The sequence below is a fragment of the Vespa velutina genome, chromosome 3, assembly GCF_912470025.1.
Source record: "Vespa velutina chromosome 3, iVesVel2.1, whole genome shotgun sequence".
NCBI classification, from domain to species: Eukaryota; Metazoa; Arthropoda; class Insecta; order Hymenoptera; family Vespidae; genus Vespa; species Vespa velutina.
This window is the reverse complement of record NC_062190.1, coordinates 2,217,798-2,238,358: the sequence shown is the minus strand read 5'-3', so window position 1 is coordinate 2,238,358 and position 20,561 is coordinate 2,217,798. Positions and strand designations below refer to the sequence as shown.

The 20,561-nt window shown below is 27.1% G+C and overlaps 2 protein-coding genes and 1 long non-coding RNA gene across 3 annotated transcripts in view; 2 read left to right on the top strand and 1 right to left on the bottom strand.

The window, feature by feature from the left end:
- LOC124947763 (protein big brother-like) overlaps nucleotides 1-391 on the bottom strand; it is a 9,752-nt gene extending 9,361 nt beyond the window's left edge. The window contains exon 1 of the mRNA XM_047490366.1: nucleotides 1-391. This exon is cut by the window's left edge and continues 116 nt beyond it. Coding sequence (XP_047346322.1) covers nucleotides 1-91 — 91 coding nt within the window. The 5' untranslated portion in view covers nucleotides 92-391.
- A 2,784-nt stretch (nucleotides 392-3,175) lies between these two features.
- Nucleotides 3,176-4,752, top strand: LOC124947884. The gene is made up of 5 exons (XM_047490625.1): nucleotides 3,176-3,562; nucleotides 3,639-3,781; nucleotides 3,874-4,015; nucleotides 4,084-4,205; nucleotides 4,290-4,752. Exons 1-5 carry the CDS (start codon nucleotides 3,424-3,426, stop codon nucleotides 4,728-4,730), a joined length of 987 nt encoding a protein of 328 aa, XP_047346581.1. The 5' UTR covers nucleotides 3,176-3,423; the 3' UTR covers nucleotides 4,731-4,752.
- Nucleotides 4,753-5,995: 1,243 nt separating this feature from the next.
- On the top strand, nucleotides 5,996-7,716 carry LOC124947876. The gene is made up of 3 exons (XR_007100529.1): nucleotides 5,996-6,545; nucleotides 7,021-7,078; nucleotides 7,536-7,716. It is a non-coding gene; the product is annotated as an uncharacterized LOC124947876 (long non-coding RNA).
- Nucleotides 7,717-20,561: the final 12,845 nt, after the last annotated feature.

Here is a 20,561-nt window from a genome sequence, read left to right as displayed (position 1 = left end):
CCATTGCATCAAAAGGCAGAACACCAACGCCGAGACCGGCCGCGCCACCCGCGTGCTCGCTCATTGCGTGCATCATTTTTTCGGCGTACATGCACAGGCTGTATCCTCACTTTTTTTTTTTATTATATTCTTACTTCTTCTTTCTTATTTTTGTCCGTTCGTTCTTTTTCCAATGAACTTTTGATTTACGATGTATCAACAGACAGCTCACATAAGCAAACGAAATTTGTGGATCAGGAAAAACTAGTTAAGAACGCGTATAATTATGTTAATGTCACGTTTTTTTTCTTATCGAGTAACACGGTCGAAAATACGAGATACGATTAGTCTTGACTTGTTACAGAGCTCCGAACTATACAGCGTCTCAGTGGAGACTGACAAAACTTTATATAGAAAAAGGTCCCCTCTTACTTTCGGAGAGCTCATGTTAAGTCACGCCTACCGACCAGCCTCTCGATCTACTGTCCCCACTCAACTACTTCGTGATTCGCGAAACTACGATGTTTCCCCTACTATCATTACGTATGTTTGTATATATATATATATATATATATATATATATAATATGAATTGAACCATTCATGCACGCATGCAAAGCATGTATGTTCAAATATACACCTTTTTATATTATATATATATATATATATATATATATATATATATATATATATAAAGCACTTTTGTTACGTTACTTTGAATGGTGAAAAAAGTTTAATATTATAATTATATAAACAAATTTAGTAAAAGTAGAAATAATAGTAAATATGTATAATGGTATTTTATTGCTTCCTAACTTTCTAGTTACGCACACGCGCACATGTATGTATACTATGGTTATGGCATAGTACCATATATATTTGAGATGAACAGTATTGCTGACGTAGCATTTAAGGAGATAATCATTAGTATTAAAATATTACTAAAAATTCGCTTAAAAACGAATTTTCAGAAGACTGTATATTTAATTATCTTTATTTTAAGTCATTTTTATCGAAGTGATGATAAGTTTGAGGAAATTTTTCCGAAAAATTTCTTTGATAAGATGAATTTCAAACTACATTTTTACAAATAATAGACACAAATATAGGTTAGAAAAAAATGAGCAAAAGGGAAACTATTACCTGAAAGTTAGGTGAAAATTTCGTACAATATCTCTCAACACTACTGATGGATGTTTTAACATTTCCTTCATCGACAGAGTAAAACTCCTAATTAAAGTTCTCTTTTCTATTACTTTTATAAATTAAATTTAAAAAAATTGGTCTTACAACAAACTAAAACTGTTATTTTTTGCCATGCTGTGTACCTTTTTCCGAATTTACGATTATTTTTTTTACATTTGGAAAGACATCTTCAGAACAATTTATTTATAAAACAGCCAATAACTGTTATTTTTAGATAAATAATAAATTTTAATTACACATTATTGTACACTTATAACATAATGACAACAAACTTGTGTAGATACGATATATAGAAATTATAAAACAAAAATATCTTATACTTACAAGATAAATGAATAAACCTTCAAAAGGAGTTGTGTATTTATTGCAACTGTTGAATATATATATGTATATACACACACACACATTATATATATATACACATATCGTTAAGTGTTCTCTCTCTTGGATAGATAAAGAAAGCTTCGCGGTATTCCTCTCCGCCTCTTGGCTTATCCGATTGGTCCATAAGTTTCGCCAATCCTAACATTCCCTTCAGCGTTAAGATTAAGAAGAATACATTCGAGAGGACTGCATATGTCCACACATATATACACATACGTTATTTAGACGTTACGAGAGATTTATACACGTATATATATACACGCCATTGAATGTATTATCTCCCCCTAACGATACTCGAAAGACGGCATAACAAAACATGACTCGTTCTCCCTCTATTCTTCTCCCTTGTTCTGCTGCTTATACATCACTCTTCTCTGTAACGAAAGCAGCTTTCATTTTTTCGGTATATCACATTACGGATCGACATATTATTACATACTATATCCGTAGGTAAGTACTTAAAAAAAAGTGGAAGTATACAAGTTAGGTATACTTCGTAAAATAAATATGAATCTGTATATTTTAATGATAGTGGTAAATAAGAGATTTTTGTAAACAGTTACATATAAATTCGTAATACTTGAACTTTGATTTAATGTTTATGTACATAAATGTTAATAATTTGTTCAAAATAAATATGTATGTATATATATATATATATATATATATATATATACACATATATATATGAATGTTTATGTATATAATTGTTAATTTCGTACTTTCAGTATGTGTGTGTGTATAGTTCTTTTGTATAATATGAAGAATGATGTATTTCACTTACAATTTAGTAAAATTGTGCGAAACGTTTACGAAAGCGTCAAAATCAATAGAACGTATTCGTTGCTAGAGAAACTATGTATATCGAATAAACATTCGAGAATTTTCAGAGAAGTGCAATGTTGATCAAAAAGAAAGTTCGTGAAGCAGTAATTGTCGGACAAGATGATCACTGTAAACAATATCATTTTAAGGTCAGTATACGCTATAATCTAAAAGGAAAATGATTATTTAAATTATGCCGACAAAACGTACTTTTCTTTACTTTTTTTTCATATTTTTAGTTAAAGCAAGTTAAATCAGCCATCGACATGAGTCCTCCAAAAAATAGATCCCATGTTATTTTCAATGCAAAACGAGCGCAATTAGAGCGAGAAAGACAGGCACGAATTGTGAAGGATAATTTTATTCTTTTACAAAAACTTACTGCCATTATGTATCGCAAACAAATCAAGGATAAATATCAACGTATAAGATGGCAGGAATCGAAGTGTATAAAAATACACTAAAATTATTAAAAAAACTACTGAAATATTCGAATTTTAAAATGTATATAATCTTGTATTTTATACATTGTTTAGCAATAAATATTAATTTCTTTAAAGCTAATAACTATTATCGCATTATTTTATCATATAATCTAAGAATTAAAAGAAAATGTTAAGACTCAAATCTCTATAATAATGAAGAAAAATTGCTACAAAAATGCCACCTTCAAAATGGAAGTATAGAAATTAAAAATATCAGTTGATAAGTTAAATTGTGACATTACCATCTGCAAATATTACAGAATATAGAATAATAGATTAATTGGCGCTACAATCGTTTTATTCTCAGATAAAATGTAACCTTTACGTGATGTTTGAACACCTATGTTTCAAACGTGGGATCATCGAACTGCATTGAACTATGTGGAGAGAAAACATGACTTTGTAATTTAACGATTTTTAATTTTCAGCTTTTTAATTTTCAACTTTATTAAAGAACTAATAGATTAAAAACTAATAAAAAATATTGAAATAATTAATTTAAAAACGTCAGTGATAAACTTAATTATTTATTACTGTGCTTAAAAATGACAGTTAACTTAGAAGATGCAAAAAAACAATTTATTGATTTGATGCGAAATTTAAACAAAAAAGATCAAGAACAATTCTTTTCTTTTATTTTGCAAGAATGGAAACCTATGGAAACTGTATTCCAATATCGACCAGGTTTGTACTTTTAATAAATTATTCATTTTAAAAAGTATATCAATCTTATTAAATATTGAAATGCATGCATTTGCAGGTGATTTTAGGAAAGATATGGAGGATGCAATTATAGATGATCCTGTGTTTTTATTAAATTCAATTGCATATGATATAAGGAAAAAAGTTCCCTTTAATGGAATATTATCTACAGAACATATAAAATTTCCTAAAAAAGGAGAAGTAGGTTTAATAAAAATTTTTTAAAGTTTTTATAATGTTTTATTAAAATTTAAAAGTCCTTATAATATTTCATTAAATATTATATTTTACAGAACTCGGACTGCGAATCTAATGTAACGTTGCATGTTGATGAATTTCTTTATGACGACGATGATATGAATGAGTTAATAGATAATGGAAAATTACAAAAATATTATTGTATTGACTGTGGATCACGAAATATAAAACCAATAAGTAAGATAATAAAACTAGCATTTATCTTTTATAAAATTATTCTAATATATACATTATTTATTTTGTAGTATTCATTTCGCATTCCATGTCAAGAGATGCTTTGTATTTCATATTTAATACCTTATTACCAACTTTAAAAGGAAAAACGGTATTGGATATTGGATCAAGACTAGGTGCAGTTTTGTATGGTGTAAGTAGAAAGAAGAACTATTTTATTTGTATATATTGCATATAATGTAGTTATAGTAAATATGAAATAATATATATTTTGTAGGCATATGTCTATACAGATGCTAGTAAAATCATTGGCATTGAAATGAATAAAGAATTTTGTGATCTCCAATGTAGCATTGTAAATCAATATAAAATGAATGATAGAATTGAAATTTTACATAAAAAGATTGAGGATGCTCCAGAAGTGGTAAAAATAAGTGATATTATTATTATGAATAATCCTTTTGAATTTTATTTATCTGAGGCTGTACAAGTAGAAATGTGGAAATTTTTGAAAGATAATTTAAAGAAAGGAACAATTCTTGTTGTACGTCCAAATATTGAAACAATGTTAAAAGATTTACAAACAGGTATCGTAATAAATGATTGGTTAAAACCTCTTTCACATCAGTCAAATAATCAAGAAGTTTCTTCTTTTTCATCTCTTACTAGTCAAGACGATGACAAATATGATAACATTGTATGCTATGAAATTAAATAAAAGATATGGACATTTTAATATATTTTGATTAAATTTAAATTGTAACTGATATATTATATATAATAATTGTTAATGCATGTATATACATATATTTACTCATGTTTTTATAAGTAATTAACAAATACTTATAATTCCTAGTAGCTAAATTAAGATTCAAATTGTTTTTCTTATCATTAGACTATTTTTCCCTAATTCAATACTAAATATCGTCAAATCAATATAGAAATTAATTATGAAGCCTATATTTAAATCTTTAATATCATCGGCTAGAAAATATTTTCTGGAAAGACAATGATTCGTTAATTGAGAAAGTTGGGCTTATCGTTGATAACCCATTATGTAGAAAGAAACTTTGCACATCAAGTAACAATAGTAATATGTTTATTTAGTTATGTTCGGTATTCAGTAAGTACAATCAGATTCTAACTTCCAGTAGCTATAACTGTGATCTTTAGAAGAGTCGAAGAAAGAATAAATGATTTTCTTTGTGTTCCCAGCGTCTTTTCTATCTTCTTTGTTTTCGGCCTCTTTGTTGTTTTTCACTTTGTTTGGTTAGTTTCCTACGTGAGTTTGGTGGTGCCGAGGCGTGTTAGTTATGTGTCTTGTCGGTGGAGGCGTAACAATTGCAACGAGGTCGCCACAAGTTACGAATGAGCGCCATTTCGCGATGCTTCATAGTACTTGCATGTTTTTGAAACAGATCATTACGAATTTATAATTTTTCCATTATTTGTTCAATTTGCATTAGGATAACAAAGAAGTAAGTGATTTACTAGGCGAGTAAATAGAGAATTTATAGAGATTTTGGAAATATTTTTCTTTGAAAATGTATCAGAAAATCTGAGCAACGGTTTATGCAAACAATCTGCATAAACAGTGTCTGCTTCATGGAAAGCACACACGTTCAGGCATTTATATGAAAATTAATAGTCAGATAGGAGTTTTTTTTCTTTTACTGTAAACTTCAAGGGCCGTCACTATGCAAAACTTTTTTTCATGAAAATATCGAAAATAGTATTTATGCCAACAATGATTCCAAGCGTAATTCTTGATCGATTTTGTAAAACAAGATTTCATTATAAAAATTAAGATTTAAGTGACGATATAGTTTTTCGAATTTTTACAAAAGCTTTTGTTTTATGACGTCAGTAGCCAATCAGCATGCGATTTCATCCAGCCAATCCGGATTTGACAATTTTCGTGCCTGTGAACCCTGGCAATACGGAAGCATTTAAGTTTCTTATCTCTTTCTTGAGTTTTGGTTTGTGTCTAGCTATAAACTTCTTAAATTAAATAATCGTTGTATTAATATCAAATAATTATATATAATTAATTTAATAGTATTAATAATAGTATAATAATATTATATAATATATAATAGTATTAATATAAAATAATTAATTAAATAATCGTATTAATATAAAATATATTCATCGTTTTTGTTTATTAATAGAAAGTTTGAGTTTATTCTTTTCAATTAGAACTATAGAATAGATTCTAAATTGATATCGCGAAATAGTTCAATTTTACCAGAACTGGATAAAATCGCGTCAGTGTTTGTTATAAGCATATGCGATAATTCTCTGAATGAAAGAAAGCGAGAATATTAATTAACGTACTGAGGAGACACGTTATTCGAAAGTTGAAGCAGTAAAAAATTTTTTAATATAATATATTTTTAAAAATTTAAGACAATTTTTCTATTGTATTATTAAAATATATTATAGATTTCCTTTTTTTTTATGAAGATTGACAGAAATTGTGCTATCTGTGTAATCGAAATGCATAAAAATTAGGGAACATTTTATTACGTAGGTAAATATATAAGAAATATTTTTAATATTTAATAAATTTCTTATAATAAATGGTAGTAATGTATAATCAATTTCAATATTACAAAGGATTTGAACATATACTAAAAATAATTAAATGTTTGCGAATTAAATTTAAACGATGATGTATCATATATTTATATCTATTTTATCCATTTTGCTAAAACGGATATCAATAGAAGATGTAATATATTTGGAAGAAATAAATCTGTAATTAAACCTGGAGCAATCCATACATTGTTTATAATATAATTCTCTTGTCATTCAAGAAGAAATTGATTTATCAGAAACACTCACAAACATAGTTATAAATGACAATTTCATTAGATATTTTGTTAGATATTGAAATTAAAGTTAAAGGTAAATTTAAAAGTTTTTGACATTGGAAATGTTTTTGTTAGAAATAGTAACGATAATTTGTTCCTTAGTTTATTTATATTAATTTTCTTTCATTCTAGTTTCTGATGGAAATTGTAAACTCCATTCCTATAAAATGTAAACTGTTTATTTCCAAAGGTGATAACATCAATAATACAAATAAATTCCATAAAGCAAATTAATCAATTAGACTTATTTGAGAATTGAAATTAACGCGTTGCGTACCAGTCTGAATTTTGGACATTTTCCGTTCAAGCTGTGTGGAGGCGTATACGCTTCACGCTTTACAATTAAATAGTTTTGTTTCTAACGTATGCCTTACAATCTGTACAATAATACAAAGATCATAATTATCGAGAAAAAGGTGTAGAGATTAAGATGTATAGGACAACAAAGCAATAAATTTAATTTTCAAGGAATTATTTTAATAAACACATGGTTTTATTCTTTTTACAATGAGAATTCCAAATGGCTTGAACGGAAAGTTCAGTGTGGGCCGCATACGCCTCACACGGCACCAGACGTGTTAATAGTGTAATAACTATAATTTTTTTTCTTTAGTTGTTTTAACTAAACATTACTTTTATTATTTCAGCTCCAAATTATAATAGCTACAATACTTCCAAAAGGTGATGGATATTCTTTAAAGCACATTATATTTTGTAAATCACAACTGCAGATGTTGCAACATCAAGAAGGATTAAGAGTCATCGAGTTAATAAAAGCGTCTAACCTGCAAATATTGGAGCAAATTAAAAGTTTACAAGATTAAATAGGGCAAGTTAAAACATATTAAATCTTTATGAGACTTATAATCTCATTTTAAGAATAAAATAATGATAAAAGAGTGGATATACTTTTATAATAAAGTATAAATAAATATGGAGTATTATTTTTCTTTTAAAATGTACATAAAACGTTTATTACGTTTTAAATAAGGAATTTCAATAATGGTGATATACGAAAAAAGAATATAAAAATGATAACAAATTTTATAACAGTAATAATCAGTGAACAAATTGTTGTTGCTATTTTTAACAAAAACATTCAGAATATTAAATATTTTAAAATTTAGCTTCAACTTTACTTTCAATATCCAATAAAATATATGTGACAAAATTGTCATTTATAGTCATATTTGTGAATGTTTTTTTTGACAAAACATCAACTTATATTGTATGACAAGAGGATTTATGATAAACATTGAAGGAACTGTTCCAGGTTTAATTACAGATTTATTTCTTCCAAAAGTATTACATCTATTTATATTCATTGTGGAAAAGTAGATAAAACTAATATTAAAGTTTGGAGAAAAAGTTTCTTTGTATTTTAATGTAAAAGTAAATGAAGTCTTTTATATTTCAAACGAAGTTTGTTACATCAAATAACTCAATAAAAAAGACAATAAACTCTCACAAGTGATTTTTACAGATTTTTTTAGAAGCCAGTTTTACACCGTTAAAGGAATTCTGCAGAGACTGGAACAAATGGTAGTCTGATGGTGCCAGATCAGGACTATACGGTGGGTGCATTAAAACTTCCTAGTCAAGTTTTTTCAAGTTTTGATGGGTTACCAATGATGTGTCAAGTCTAGCGCTATCGTGATGGAAGATGACATCTTTCTTATTCATCAATTCTGGTCGTTTTATCTCAATAGTCTTCTGGTCGTGTAATCATCAATTGTTTGGCGTAATCTTTCCAATTATTGATAGTAAAGATTAGAATCAATCATTTGACCGGGCAGAGCAGCTCATAGTGAACAATTGCTTTGCAATCTCACCACAGCATCATTATTTTTAATGTAAATCTTGGCTTTGCCACTGTATGTGGAGCTTTACCTTCCTTCGATCATGTTCGACCTTCCGTTCATTATTGTTATATGTGATCTATTTTTCATTGCCCGTAATGAGTCGTTTCAAAAATGGTTCAGTCTTGTTCTATTTTGGCAACGATTCGCTGATAGAAATTCGATCCATTAAATTTTTCATTGTCAAATCATGTGGCACCCAAATATCGAGTTTTTTTTTTGTATTCAGCCTTTTTGAAATGGTTTAAAACTGTTTTATAATCAATATTTAGTTCTTTAGTGACGTCATGATTGCTAATATGCCAGTCTTATTCAATTTTTTCCATGATTTCATTAAATTTTTCAATCATTGGTCAAAGCAGAGCGAAGTGGATCATTTATATAAAAGTTTCCAGATTATATGTGAATTTCCTCTAATTTTTGTATTTCCTTTAAATAAACTCCTATTAAAAATTCAATTTACCAATTTATTTATTGGAATTAATTTAACTTTCTTTCCTCACCATTTTTTAGGATTATCAAGATTTCCTCGACGATTATCCTGATATATATATATACTTCATGAAATGTAATTTCACCTATTGGATCTATTATTTCCTTTATTTCAATAATTTTTTGTATTTTTATTATTTGAGAATCATTTATATCCTAACGAAATATTTTATATAAATTTTTTATATCTTCTAATATAGAATGGAACCATTCACTCTCACCTATTAATTATTCCTATGAACAAACTCCTTACACTATAAATTAATATCATTACTTTTTTATAATATAACAAATTAGTGCATTGATTTTAAACATCAAACATAAAAAATATTTATATTTTTTATAAATTTAAACCTGATTAAATTTTTATATTCAAAATTCAAATACTGCAAATATAAATCAATTAATTTTTTTTCGTGATTATTCTATACTCATATTAATTCTTATTACAACACTAATTTCTTACATATTTATTTTTTTAATTATTAATAAAAGTACTAATCGATTCATAATTAATGAACATCTTATCGAAATAATTTGAACTATTACTCCTATACTCACTCTATTTTTAATTGCTATCCCTTCACTAAAAATTCTATATATAACAGAAGAATTTTTTCATCAACTTTAACAGCTAAAACTATTAGTCACTAATGATACTGAAATTATTAACTATCCGACTATAAAAATATTAACTTTGACTCTTGTATACTACTATTAAAAAAAAATAATTTATCCCAATTTTGACTTCTAGATCTTGACAATTGATTAATTCTCCTTTTAAGACTTTATCAAAAATAAATTATCTTACATGTTATAATATATGAATAAAGAAATGATTATTTAAAAGAGAAGTTTTAAGAGTTTTAAGTTACCGAATTTAAAAACTATCTTCGATATTGTTTTAGATTTTCCACTGCGGATTTTTCATCGAAAAAGTTTTGGGTTTTTCATTAGCATTAAAGGATACGGTCCCTCAGCCGAATATGACGTTGAAAATAGTCGGACTAGTTACAATATTAACACCAAAAGAAACATCGATTGCCCGAATGATCGATCGAACCACTAATCAGATTTTTTCCCGTTAATATTTTTGTTAGTATTTTTTTTCATTGAATATCGAGAGTTCTGATTTGAAACGTTCAGGTTTGCTTCATCGACATTCGTTGTTTCGCACTACGAAAAGTCGATTATAAATATGCATGGACCTTTCAACCATAAATATGTAGATAATTGCATACATCTTCGAACTAGAGAAGACATAAAAGTGAAAAAACAATTCGATTGGAAATAGGATAATTCGACGATAAATTTTTTATTTGTTTTCACTTTCAATTTTAGTCTTGTACATAAAAAAAAAGAAAATAGAAGAAAGCCTGAAACAAAATTTGCAACTTTTCTTTAAATTTCCAAGAAATGTTATCTTTACAATATTATTCGGAATATTATGTGAATTACAATTAAAACACATATAACATTGTATATATAAGATTCTATAGATTCAACAAAAAATTATATGTGTTTATTTAAAGTGAAAAATGCTAATATGATATTAATACAAAGGAAATGACGAATTAGTTTATTTTGTATTGCAAGGTTTCCTTCTTTGTTTTAATAATTTTCTCTTTTGTTTAAGACTGTTCACTACCTTCTATTCAAAGCGTGTGTGACTTCAGTCACAGGTATGAACAAAATATGAATTACGAATAAGGCGGAAAATGCTGTCCCCACCATGCCTCTATCATATTAGTGTATAAGCTTGTTTGGTTATTTCCTTTTATCGCGACATAACAATTGGTTTCGTGTGAGTTAGAATAAATAGTTAGTAAACTGTAAACTCACACATTCCATTCTCTCATATGTATACCTTTTTTGATGGTAACGTGCATCTCGCAATGATCCCTACTAGATATGATGTCGATAAACATCTGTTTTACGATAAATGCATACAAAATAATAAAAAAAATTGACATATATCAGAATTAGTATTTAAATCCGCGACAAAAAATAAGAATTTGTTAAGAAAATATTCAACAATAATTAGTGAACACTTATATATTATATTATTTTAATATTAATTAAAACATGAGTTCATTTTCACACTACTTATGAAGTAAAACTTCCATTGCTCTTTTTACATGGTTTCTCCTATAGGACTAGATCATTTTATATTATTTCGATTATTACTATTACTAATAATAATATGCTACTTTTACTATTACTGATAATAATAATAATAATAATAATAATAATAATAATAATATAATGTAATATAATATAATACAATAATAATAATAAAAATCTACTTATATATTATTTATAAACATCTACATATTATTTAAAATACATTTTATATTATAATAGCAAAAACAATTAGCATCGATTCACCGTGAGTAAGAAATAGTATGGAAAAATGCATTACGATCATAAGATAGCAAGACAAAGAGAAACAATAGCGGACGAAAACAAAAGAAACGTTTCGTACTTTTCTTTATATGTCGTTTGTATTGGATGGGCAGTTATGTGTCAAAATTATCAAGGATTTGATGATTTGTTGAGAATTCGTGCATCAAATCACAACGTAAAATAATACATTTTTCCTTCGTTTGTTATCATAAATTACCGTCATCGTATGTGTTACAATGTATGCAATATAAGTATATTTTTCTGTTTCTTCTTCCTATTACTGTTTTTATTATTATGTTATTACATTACATATTATTATTATAGTAATAATAATAATAATAATATGAAATGAACTCCAACAGAGGAAACCATAACAAAATAGCACTGGGAGAAAAATCTTGTGGATAATATAAAACGAACTCGTGTTTTGATCTTTATTAAAAATAATATATAATATATATGTTCACTAATTATTAATTTTGAAAAAGTAATCAACAAAGGTATATATTTTATATGTATTTGTCATCGAACAAAATTATACTGCTGCTGTGTCCTATCTAGTACAGAGATCACCACTAAATTCACGTCAATCATCACTGGAGGAAATAAATATAAGAGATTGGATAGCAACATCTTACTAAATCATCAAATAAGAAAAAAAGAGTAAATTAGTTCATTATTTTCGTTTACATCGATACAATAAAAAGAAACCACCGGAATCATTTAAGTCTTGAAACTACATACGATTCCTGAATTACGAACCAAGACGCTTGCTAATGTGTTATATATTGTTTATGGAATCCCTATCTTTTTAATCTATAAAATCTAAAAGGAACTACAAATTTTTTCAAAATATAACTATTAGAAACTTTTAGAAACTCAAATCCCTTGTCATAAACGATTGGACATGTATTTCTTTATTTTTGCCATAGAATAATTTTGCCAAAACTCATTAAAATGATCGAGTGAGTTACTGTGGCTTTTTCCTGCGAGCATCGTAAAACGCTTTTCTTTGCGTTTGGAAATGTTCAAAAAATCTGAGTGCCAGCTATTTACAAACACAACAAAGCAGGCAATAGTTTCTTCATGGACATAAAACATATATCATTCAAGCGTGTATATGAAAATCAGTAGTAGGGGTACGAACTTCATCTCTTTTGCCACAAATTTCGAGGAACGCCACAATTTTTCTTCGCGAACAATGTCGAAAACGGCATTGACGCCATCTATGAGAATAGAAGTAATTCTCGACCAATTTTAATGAACAAGATCTCATTTTAAAGATAAAGCTTTAATCTACAGCGCTCTTTCAGCAGAGTTTTGAAGAAGTTTTTTTTTGTATGCAAGTTATTCTTGTAAAATACCATTTTTGAACACGATTTTTTTCAATGAAAGTAATACTTTTTCAAAATTCAGGAAAAAGAGCCTCGTAGATTAAGCTTTTTTCTTTAAAATGAATGCTTGTTCGTCAAAATTAGTCAAGAATTACATCTGTTCTCATTGATAGCGTAAACACACAACAATGTTGCGAACAGCCTTTTTAATTTCTATAAAAAAGAAAATATATTTTAACGATTACAAAGGATTTCTTATGCCTCCAATGTAATAAATAGTGTAACAAACAATTATCATCCAAATTACTTGAGGTATCTGTCTTTCGTAACGTTTCATATTAAAATCTAAATGAGTGTATCCATTACATTGTCTAAACAGTTGGATGGGTTAATTTGAAATTTATACCAAAAATCATGTTAGATGTTATAAAATTTCACGAGTAACTTTGATTCATTTTTACTTTCTATTTAAAAACGATGGAAATTCTAAAAAATTTTTGAACTATTAAAAGATCGCATAGGCGGAAATAAATTAAAATAAATAAAAATTGTGTAGAATTATTTAAAATAGTAAAAATAATCAAAGCGACTTACATTTCATGTTCCACGTGAAAATATTATTCAAATATATATTCTCGACGTGTATAAATATGTATCTTCTTTATGTTTGATAATTCAAAAATCTTACAAATATACGAATAATGATATATGAAAGGATTTTTACATACTCGTGATACAAATATCGATACGATCAAAGATTGGTTATCCTCTTTATATCTTCTAGTCAATGATAGAATACGCAATATCATTTATTTACACTCGATTTATTCCAGAGTATGGTATCTCTGTTAATGTAAGTATCAAGGGTTTCTTCTGTATACACTTTCTCTCTCTCTTTCTCTCTCTTATTTCCTCTCTCCTTCTTTTCATCTTTTCTTTACACAAAATTTTTCAATGAAATAAATTAACAGTTAAAATCTCTAAAAATAAATAGTATATAAAAACACAAATTATTTCCCTCTTCCTATTCTCTCCCTCGCTCTCTCTCTCTCTCTTAATTTCTTTACACAATATGATTCAATGTGAAAATGATTTAGAATTGACATTTCTAAAATTCAATAATATCAAAAAACAAATTATATCTGTCTATCTATTTATTTCTCTCTCTATCTCTCTCCCTCTCTATTTTTCTCTCTCATTCTCATTTTCTCTCTCTCTTTATTCCTCTCTTTCTCTGTCTCTCTCTCTCCCTTCTTTTCTCTCATGACTTGGATGTTAATATTAAATAATCCCTTGAAATCATATGATCTTGCTTTATCTTACTCATTAAAAGCAAAACTCACGATGTGTGAATTATGTTTGTTCATTCCTTCCTTCCTCTCGACCCTTTTCGGATCTTTCTAACATCTTTATTTTCTGGTACCACATACGGTTGACTCCGATCATTACTTCGACATTTACCGGATCGTTTTGTTTCTTGTTTTACATGTGATCTATGATTTAAGATCGTCTAATGTTTAATTAAACAAAAAGTAGAAAAAGAAAATGGAAGAAGAAAAAAGTAACTATGGTTTTAAAACTCATATTACCACTCATATTACATAACTCGTGTGTATATATATATATATGTGTGTGTGTGTGTGTGTGTGTGTATGTGTGTGTGTATTTCTTGAAATATTATTTCGTTATTTTGTTAAAAATTAATTGTAAAATATTATATTATCAAAGCTTTTTTTATGTACGTGTTATATATCAGATAATCTATATCAATATTAGTTTTGTGATAGTAGATTATATATGCGATAATATATTTACTGTCATAATACGGTAAAATTGTTTCTTTGGAAATCGTATAATTCAGCTCGTTAAAATCAGAATTCATGATATACGTATATAATACTATTCTTTCTGTCTATTATTTCCTCTCCTCTATCTTTTCGAATTTTTCAGACACGGTCATTCTTTGGTACCGCCTACTGTTACCTCGAATTTTTTACTTTGACGTTAACGTTATATATATATATATATATATATACACACATACACACACACACACACACACACACACACATATTATATATATACATACATATATATATATACATCTCATGTTCCGCCCTTCCATTGTCTTTTGTTATCTATAAATCGAGCCGTTAAGATTTGAAAGAGAAACGGGCATTAGGAAATAGAACTTAGACGAGAGAAGTAACACGAGAGTTTACAAAGAAATTTTATAAAAGATAATATACCAAATAAAATTTAAGTAGTATGAATAATAAACGTGAATTGTCGTTTCTTTGTTCACAGTAAGAGTGATTGATTAATGTTGAGAATTGCTTCTTTTTCTCTCTCTTTCTCTCTCTCTCTCTTTTTTCCTTTTATTTTTTTCCTTTTAAACGCTCCATAACGTCTCGTTGAAAGTTATATGCTCTTAAGTTTGTATTTGTAAAGACTTGTTTTATTACTTTATTATAATTAAAATTAATTATAAGTTCATATCTGAATATTAATGTTTGCTATCAAATTAGATTGTAAAAGTTTAAGGTTGTTTTTTTATATTAATATTACGAGTTTTTCAGACTTTCTTAGATTTATTGCAATATTAGATTTATATAATAATAATTGTTACCATGGTAAAGCAAGATTATTTTTTGGAATACTATGATTGGATTTCAACTTGGATTTGAAACGTTAAAATCGCAACTCATGGTGTATATATAATAACATCATACATTCCTTTTCTCCCAACTCTTTTCAAATTTTTCTGAAATTGTCATTTTCTAGTAACACCTATTATTGGCTACGATTTACGTGGACATATGATAAATTTACGATCTATTTTGACATATGATAAATTCTAATATCTTTTCCAAATGAATTGATTGATTTGTTAAATCGCTGAAAACTCGTTACTTGTTTATTTTTTTATTACAACGTCGCGTTGAAAGTTATACGTTCATGTGTTTTTGCAAGTCTAGCTTTATTATTTTTTCTTGTTCTTGTAAAACAAAAAAAAAGAGAAAGAAAAAGGAAAAAAATGAAATCTTCATTTAAATCGGAAAATTAATGTTTCTGAAGAAATCGGGTTATGGAGGGTTAAAGTCATTTTTTATAAGAACGTCACGAGTTTCCAGAGCATTTTAGCTTGTTTATTTATTTTTTTGCTATGTGTAGAAGATTTAATAATTTATATCATGGTAGAAAGAATTAGGAAGAAGAGAACTGTTTATTTGAGATTAAGTGTGGTAAGAGAAAAGAATAGAAAAACGTGCTAAACTTCGTGACGTTAATGTTCATGCGCTCATTGGAAGTATGCGATTATTAATGAGTTTTTTTTGTTTGGTTTATTTTAAGCTCAATCAAGAAAAGAGTGAAATGAATAAAATATAATTGATATTTTGTTAAGAAATTGAAATGACTGAAAAACTCTTCAATCCTTTTTCTTTTTCTTTATTTGTAATATATTGTTATGTTAAGAAATGCGAAAGATTAGTTATTAATTATTAAATTTAGAAAAGAAAAGATGACGGGACGCTATGAAGGTTCTAAAAAGGAACAATTAAAATGTAATATTAATTTTTTTTTAACAAAAAATATAAAGTCATTTTAAAAGGAACAACATTTTAACCACATAAATTTCAATAACTTTTTATAAGAGTGTTAACAGATTTCTCAGATGCGATTGGCATACATTTTCTTTTTTAAAATATAAACTATTTTAGTTTTAATAAAATTTTATATATAAATCTTGTTAGGAATGTTATATCTAAAATGTTGATAATGCGATAATTAATTTAAAATGGATTTCTCTGAAAAAAATAAAAGATATGTAAATTAACTTTTTCACATTTAAAGAAAATCCGACATTTCTACGCACCAACCTAATATTAATTTGAAAGAAAACAAAAATGTATTAATTAAAACATTGTTCCTTATAGATCGAACGATTTCCTTTTTCTCGACATTTTTATGGATCTTTAAAAAAAGAAAAAGAATTAATAATAACAATAAAAAAAGGAAAAAAACAGCGAAGATATTTTCGAAATATTAGTTGACTGAGTCTTGATATGTACTCGAGATGGTAGAATTAAATCCGATACCTTCTATAGACAAAGACGCAGTGACAGATACAGAAAAAGTAAAAAAAGTAAACAAATTAAAAAAGGAATAAAAAGAGAAAGATAAGAATAAAAAAGAATTAAAACAATTATAATTCTAAATAAGAGTACAAATAATGACGTAATAAATAATATAATAAAGTAAAATAAAGTAAAATATGGATAGAATAAAATAACGGTATCAAAACGAATAATTTTAATAATTGAATGATGAACATCAATTATGGAGAAGTACTTCTTTTTTTCGTTACGTTAATAAAAGCTTGTAAGAGTATTTAAAGTGCATATAGACCCCGATATAAATATATATATACATATATGTATACAAAAAATATACGAACAATAAACATTAATAAATATTAAATATTAAATATTAAATATTAAATATTAGAAGATTTAAGAGAATGAAAGAGAGGTCTTTTCTCTCTCTCTCTCTCCCTTTATATATACACACACACGTACATATATATGTACATATGCATAGATATTCTATTCGATACACTCGAGGCACCCAGTAAGTTTTTTTGCAACGGCCGTTTTTTTTATCGAAGGGGTCACCTCTCTCTCTCTCTCTCTCTTCTCTCTCTCATTGCTATGGTCGATAATTGTTCTTTATCGAAGAGAAAACGGGCCTCGATCACATGCGAAATAACACGGAGTACTATTGAAACTCTGCATGGTTACTTACAAAGAATGTATATATATATGTTTTATAGGTACTATATGTATCATATATAGGTACTATATATGATACATGTATACTGAGAAATTGTCACATCTGCCGCTTTGCGTTGTAGGTTGTACTGATTTATTTTTTCTTTTCTCTTTTCTTTTTTAAACAAATTTTTAAAAAAGGAAATCTTTTTGCTTTTTTTCTTATTTTTAATAAACTCTTGCAGAGTATCTGGTACTATTTTTATAATATTGTATATGTATATATGTATCTGTGTGTGTAATAGTTTCGATATTAATGAGAGATCAGTTTTTCATTTAAAAATATTTTTTTATACTTACGTAATAATCCATTTGAAAAGTTTTAATATTTAACCATATTTTAATTTTTATATGTCCTGTGTGCGTATAGTATGTGTGTGTATATATATTTCAATTTTTTATAGATAAAATAGTACGAGAATAGTTATTTTGGTTAAATAAAACATTGATGATAATTAATTTATTACTTTACTGTATAAGTATAAATATAAATCGTTCCAAATAACAATTCGACGAAGTATAGAATGAATCATTTAAAGAAAGAAGATATGAATATAAAATATAATTTGTATTATACATACATACCTACATACATACGTACATACCTATATGTTCATTTTTATATTTATAATACATTAATATTTATTCCATTAATAAAAATAAGTCAAATGTAGCATTTATTACTTTTGCAAAACTTTTTTCCAACATTTACGATTAATCTCGTGAAAAGTCGTTTCAGTTCTAGTACTAATAGTAACAGCAGCAGCAGCAGCTGCAGGATCGATACACAAATCTACATTACAATTTTTACATTTATACTTAGATTCACGTTTATTGTTGTTTGCACTAAAAACGGCGCACCTTCTATTTGGGTTTTTTTCCTATCGGTACAAAAACTGTAGGAAAATGTTTTTATGTTAGTCGTAATGAATAATCATTACCTGTTCGATGATGATGATTTGTACTTTGATGATAGTTTTCCTGTATTTCCCTGATTAATTACAATTTAAATTTGGCCGTGGATATGAATTCTTTCATTCTATGTTTGTAAAGATAATAAGCATTCCACACACATATGTTTAGCAAATGAAAAAGAAATTTACGGTACCATTTCAATGATTTGTGTGTAGAGTTCTCAGTGTTTATAACCATATCGGCTTTATCTACTGTATCCACTGAATTATTATCTAATACGCATATAGGTTTTTGGATAACTTTTTTCCTCCATGCTTGAATACCGTTACAACTTCTGCCGTATGCATGGTAGAAAACATGTATATTTCTTTTTTATCAACTCACTTTATGACTGATAAATTATTGAATGAACGAGAATTCCTTTTTTTAATCGATCGTCAATTTTAGCATTTCTTCCGCCTTTTTCTTATGGTCTCGCGTGCATTTGTACAATTATTAGATTACTAACTAGTTTATATAGAATATTAATTATCTATATAAACGGTAAGACCCTTAGATAGAGCTTCATAAATGATTTAACTATTGCTCCTGATTTTTTAATAGTCTTATTTTCATTATCCATCATGGTAGATGATCCAGCATAAACAATTATATCTTGCATAAATTCTGTCTGACAATCACTGAAAATAAAGGATTTTATGCCAAATCTACTTCTTTTTGAAGGATATTCGTCCTTTATATACAAATAAATTCGTTAATACATAGCTCCTGGTAAAGTTGAAATGGTTGACTAAATATTTTTCGTAACATATTAATGACGCATTTTGTATAAACGATCATTAGTAGGTCCGAGATCATGGGTGAAATGTAGTATTCCTAACAATTTAAAATAGCAGTCTCTTATCATTATTTCTCTAAAAATATCATTACGCAGAAGTTTGTCTTTACTCCAATACTTTACTAATAATAACTTTTTGTTGCGTGTCATTAGAAATGACACAGCAAAAAACAATACAATTTAGTTAGTACTGTTCCTTCTGGATTCTTTATATTATTGTTATTTTTTTAGACCAATACTGATTTGTTTCGTTTGCAATGAATTCTATGAATTCTTCAGAGACGAAGAGCTGAAAGTAATCTATGATTTTCGCTGATCTACTTTTTTATAGATTTTATATTTCTTAAATTCTTGAATCTTCTAACGTAAATTTATATATTTTAGGCATTTATATATTTTAGGAAATTTTTGACGTCCATATATCGCAGTAGCTGTCATTGTCTTCTTCAATCATCTCTGCTTCTAATTCTATAGTACTACATATATTTCTTCTTTTTTTATGTAAAGTAAAATTATTTTCATTTGCATTGTCTGAATCATTTCTTGAATCAATTAATACGTTTTAAACTATAATTCTTTTAGAACTTTGCTGTAACATTCTGACAAGAGTAGAAATACATTTTATCAAATTTTAAACAAAGCATCCAACAATTTTTTTAAATAAATATTCCTAATCTTTTAAAAAATTAACCTCTAAATTGTAAAATTTTACTAATAATCGTTCTTTTCCAATTTCTTGTGACGGTTCAAGAAAGATTTTATATTGTAATACTTTTGTATCATACAAATACTCCACTGTCGAATAGAAAAAATAGAAGAAACTTCAGAATATATTAAGTACGTTCCAAATATACTTATAGTAGGCTTAATCTAATACGGGTCAATAGAATCAAGATATACTCACTCAGATACAGTAGAATCTTTTAGCCGATTATAATTGGCGCTCGTATGCACATACCTGTGTATACGAGTGCATGGATGCCAACTATTATAACAA

Excerpts from the sequence above, each read along its gene's own strand:
- LOC124947884 (XM_047490625.1), top strand. The coding sequence starts at position 3,424 with ATGACAGTTAACTTAGAAGATGCAAAAAAACAATTTATTGATTTGATG. Across the intron at positions 3,563-3,638 it reads TGTATTCCAATATCGACCAG|GTGATTTTAGGAAAGATATG; the intron begins GTTTGTACTTTT and ends ATGCATTTGCAG. Across the intron at positions 3,782-3,873 it reads AATTTCCTAAAAAAGGAGAA|AACTCGGACTGCGAATCTAA; the intron begins GTAGGTTTAATA and ends TATATTTTACAG.